The sequence below is a fragment of the Lactuca serriola genome, chromosome 4 (genome assembly GCF_051521515.1).
Source record: "Lactuca serriola cultivar US96UC23 chromosome 4, Lser_US96UC23_V15, whole genome shotgun sequence".
Classification (NCBI taxonomy): Eukaryota; Viridiplantae; Streptophyta; class Magnoliopsida; order Asterales; family Asteraceae; genus Lactuca; species Lactuca serriola.
The window spans coordinates 90,683,365-90,688,268 of record NC_136411.1 but is presented as its reverse complement, the minus strand read 5'-3'; the positions used below and the strand labels follow the sequence as shown (position 1 = coordinate 90,688,268).

At 34.6% G+C, this 4,904-nt stretch overlaps 1 protein-coding gene across 1 annotated transcript; it reads left to right on the top strand.

Moving 5' to 3' along the window:
- Nucleotides 1-2,522: 2,522 nt before the first annotated feature.
- BFN1 (bifunctional nuclease i) lies at nt 2,523-4,904 on the top strand. The gene is made up of 9 exons (XM_079039440.1): nt 2,523-2,719; nt 2,815-2,995; nt 3,139-3,246; nt 3,536-3,591; nt 3,677-3,760; nt 3,878-3,973; nt 4,165-4,229; nt 4,380-4,453; nt 4,626-4,904. Exons 1-9 carry the CDS (start codon nt 2,543-2,545, stop codon nt 4,754-4,756), a joined length of 972 nt encoding a protein of 323 aa, XP_078895566.1. The 5' UTR covers nt 2,523-2,542; the 3' UTR covers nt 4,757-4,904.

Genomic DNA, 4,904 nt, shown 5'->3' with positions numbered 1-4,904 from the left:
GGTTTGGGAACTCACTAAGCTTCGTGCTTACAGTTTTCAATTTTGGTTTCAGGTGCTTCCGGTAGCGGAGGGAAGAGCTCGGGGTGATCGCATGGCACACACCATTAATTAGTCAGCCTGGGATGTTTTACTCTGATAATGGAAATATGTTTTGGAATTAACACTCTGAATTATGTTAGGATTTATTTATGGTTTGACAATTATGATTTAAGTAATGTTTTAAAAAGAAATTTTTAGACTGTAAGATTGGGACATTACACCAACTTTACCACGCTTGTTCCTGATGCGAGTTTCCTCTTCAATGCGGAGATGTTTCATCAGATCATCCAAGGAGTAGTCCTCAGATTTATGCATCATTCTCTTAGAGAAATCTTTCCACGAGGGTGGTAGTTTTGCGATAATCGCACCAACCTGAAAGAGTTCTAGAATAGAGATGGAGAGTGCGTTCGACTTGTTCTATGATTGATTTGTCATCAGCCATTTGAAACTCTAGGTACTTAGACACAAGGTATTTGTCAGTACCTTCCTCATGTGCCTTGTATTTAAGTTCCAACGCATTCCATAGCTCTCTTGGATCTTTGACCGGCGTGTAAAGATCATAGAGCCGATCAGATAGGGAATTCTTGATGTGACCCACACATAGTTCCTCAGACTCTCTACGTAGAGTCCTTTGCTTTTCTAGTTCTGTGATGATTGTTGGGTCCATAGTTTTCCCCGTCTCGGGAATTGGATTAGCAGGGATTGGTGCTAGTTCTGGGTCCTACACAAAGGCGAGCTTCAAGACATGAATCATGAACTTGACCTTCTCGGCCCAACGGGTGTAGTTCTAACCATCGAATTGGTCAAGTTTGGCAAACTCTTGGTTTAGGAAATGGAGGCTAGCGGTAGTGTCCATTAGTCTGTTGATTTATCACAATAAAAACCTTTAAGAATATTGAAAATCAAACTAATAGACACGCAAGGAAACCGACAAATAATATTGAGAATTATATGTTGATTAGTTGCGAATAATAGATCCAATTATTATTATTATATTTAACAAGTTTCGTCCAAAACCAGATTAATCATTCTCGATTAGATCTGATTATAAGAAAAGTAGAAGAAGATTGTCCTGTTGTTGGACGAAATTAAACGCAAGACAGAAAAATAAAACCGACATGTTGATGGTTGATCTTAAACTTCAGATAACTGCACGGATTGAACTCCTGTCCTTAAAGGTTTTTACTTCGCTTCTATTGGTTTTAAGCAACAGAGTAAAACCCCAGGATTTAATGCAGATCTATCGACTTTCCAACAGCAAGGGAAACCGATAAACACAAAGCGAATACTCGGAAACAAAACCCCAGTATTTAATGCAAATCTATCGACTTTCCAAAAACACTGGAAATCGATAAACACAAAGCGAATACTCGGAAACTGGAAGAAAACTGCAGAGAGTGGGAGAGAGCTCCTTCTAGAATGTCTCGTTACCTTATCCGCGAAGTCAACTCTAGTCAACCGTTTGACCGGACCGGTCAAACCGACTTGACCCGAACTCGCCAAAAATGAAAGTTGATCAGCTCCCAGCTGACCGATGGTCGTGCGCCTAGATTGCGCCCTCGCAGCATCAGCTAGCACGTTGGCTTGGTCTATTCCTTGATCCACTAAAACCTTTCAATGTTTATCAAGGGATTAAGCATATAAACCCACTAAAAGTTTCTTCCCCCACCAATGCGTGATAGAGGGAACTTGCCAACTTGCAATTTATCCTCCATAATTTTCATTATCATCGAGGTCATCACCAAACCCACTCCGTAAAGCCTAAGAGAAGCTGGAAATAGGATTAGCAAATGCATAACAAAATGACACTTCTCAATATTTAATAGAATAGAATGCGTAATATAATGACACCTAGTATTGGAAAACTATCCTTTTTGAAGCTAATAAACTGAAAACGAAAATTACAATAACAATTGAGTGATGCATATCACAAAAGTTTTACACGTAAGCTTTGTTAAAAAGAATATTAGCTGCATTTTATCTTACCTTTTTATTGTTTCCTATGTTACGCAAAAGAGACAAAATCCCGAATCCCGACCATCTATCTATTATATTACCCTATTTTCAACCAGGTCTTGATTCAATTCGTTTACGTCTACATCACGGCTCTTACAAGACTTTAAACTAAAATCCACACGTCAACAACTCACCATCCGCCTAATACCCTATAGAACTCACTAACGACTTTTTCTCTTAGAAAATCTAACAATTATTTAATTTAAATAATACTATAATAACATTTTAAACATCATCATTCTATTTAAATAATACTACAATAACAATTTAAACATCATAATTAATAAATCATATATTAAAAAACAATTATTTTAAAGTTGGTACGATTTCCACTATTTGGAGAAAGGGCATCTCATCTACCGTTTAATATGCCGAATCTTTGCTTGCGGGGCTCTCAAAATCTATATTATGTGGTGCTTAAAAGCATGAACAAGCATAAGCTTGCACTCAACGACTTCGTTTTGGTGTTTATATATACAAGAACGAAATGACCATACCACGATCAACTTTTGCTTTGACTTTTTCTCTACTAAAAGGAATGAGGAAAATTGGGTCTTTTAGATTATGGTCTATTTATTTTCTTGGATTTGTGTTGATTAATGGATTTGGTGGTGTTCAAGCTTGGAGCAAAGAGGGACACATCATGACATGCAAAATCGCTCAAGTATGCATGCATTACATAGTTGTTCTCTAGAACTATTTCTTTATTATAAGTTTATAATTATATTATTTGATTGTTCCGGTGTGGATGGACAATAGGAATTGCTTGTACCAAATGCAGCACATGTTGTACGGATGTTGTTACCGGATTATGCAAATGGTGACTTGTCGACATTATGTGTGTGGCCCGATCAGATCCGACACTGGTACAGGTACCGATGGACAAGTCCTCTTCACTTCATTGACACCCCTGATGATGCTTGCTCCTTCGATTACTCAAGTAACATTCTTTACACCTCTCAATCTCCTGCATTGTAGAGTTGTACCATATGAATTATGGCCTGTTTCATGATCAATAAAATAAATACATCACATGGTGTGTTATTCAAATAATCTTATAATTTTGACGATGAAAAATACAAGGGGATTGCCATGATACGCATGGAGGAAAGGATATGTGTGTTGCTGGAGCCATAAAGAATTACACATCTCAACTCTCGCATTATCATGAAGGGACTTCAGATCGACGATGTAAGTTTCACACGAATTATTCCATCTTAGATGTTGTTTGATAACCTATAAATTGAACTATTTAGACTTCAAAGGTCACCTTTGAATCGTTCAGTATATATTCAGAACGGTTAATGAACTCTACCTTCTCCGAGTTAGTAGAGGTTGGAATGATTAAGTCGTTCAGATTTATCAAACAGCCTCATACACATACAAATATAGATTGATAAATTAGAGTTGCACAAGATATATTGCAAAAGAGTACTAAGCATAATGTTTTTGTTAATTTTGGATTTGGGGAATATTGTAGATAACATGACTGAGGCCTTGTTATTTTTATCGCACTTCATGGGAGATATTCATCAGGTATACCATTTTCCTTTTAATTTATTTATGTACGAATTCTTGAAAATTTATTTTAATTAAATTTGAACGAATGTGATTTAATCAGCCGATGCATGTTGGATTTACAACCGACGAAGGAGGAAACACCATTGGTTTGCGATGGTTCAGGCACAAATCTAATTTGCACCATGTAAGTATCATATCATTAAATTATTTATTTATTGGTATTATGTTTCCATTATGAGAAAATTATTATATAAAATTATACACATTTAAATAAATAATGCTTGGAATAAATTATTAATAGGTATGGGATAGAGAGATAATTCTTACTGCTGCAGCTGATTTCTATGAGAAGGATATGGGGTCTCTCCAAAAAGCTATTCAAGCCAACTTCACTCATGTAAAAATTCTCTATCTTTGGATTTTAAATTTTGATTAAATATATTATTCCATATAAGTAACTAATAACGTTTAAAATCTATATATTCTTTTTGTAAAATTATTATCGTTTTTACATCTTGTGATAAATTGATTATTTACTTTGATTAATCAATTAAATCAAACAAAGAATAATAAAGTTGAGATTAATAGGGATTATGGTCCGAAGACGTCACTTCTTGGAAGGATTGTGATGACCTCTCTACTTGCATAAACAAGTAAGTTCGCTCTATATATTATTTAAACAATTCGTTACAAATACATATTCGTTATAAAAATGGTAAAATAAAAAAGTATAATAGCTTCTTGAGTTCCATACGTTATATTTCACAAAAAATGGATTTATTTTTGTTGATGATTTATGGAAGGTATGCGATGGAAAGTATAAAAATGGCATGCACATGGGGTTACAAAGGTGTTGAGGCTGGTGAAACACTTTCAGGTGATAATAGCAACTATATTCCCACTTTCTTTTTCTTTTTAAATTTGAATATTCGTTTTCGCATATTAATTAAAAAAATTAATAAAAACTTGTTTAAGTTAGTAATCCAATTCAATTTAATTCCTTTATTAAGCTATAAATATTTATTATTTTCTCGTAATTGCATTTACAGATAATTACTTTAACTCGAGGATGCCGATTGTAATGAAACGGATTGCCCAAGGCGGAGTCCGGTTATCAATGATTTTAAATCGGGTATTTGGTGGTTTGGATCCGCTCAAAGATACATTAGTGGCCACGTGATTTATATTAATTTAATTGTTTAATTCATATAAAATATTGTTCACTAATTAGGGTATATCATTTTACTAGGTAACAAACTGGTGTATTTGTTTCTATTTTCTGTTTCCCTGTACTTATTCGATAGCTTCTTGTTATGGTTTTTTTCTAA

Coding starts and splice junctions, on each gene's coding strand:
- BFN1 (XM_079039440.1), top strand. CDS start 2,543: ATGACCATACCACGATCAACTTTTGCTTTGACTTTTTCTCTACTAAAA. Junction 2,720..2,814: donor TGACATGCAAAATCGCTCAA/GTATGCATGCAT, acceptor GATGGACAATAG/GAATTGCTTGTACCAAATGC. Junction 3,592..3,676: donor TCATGGGAGATATTCATCAG/GTATACCATTTT, acceptor TGATTTAATCAG/CCGATGCATGTTGGATTTAC.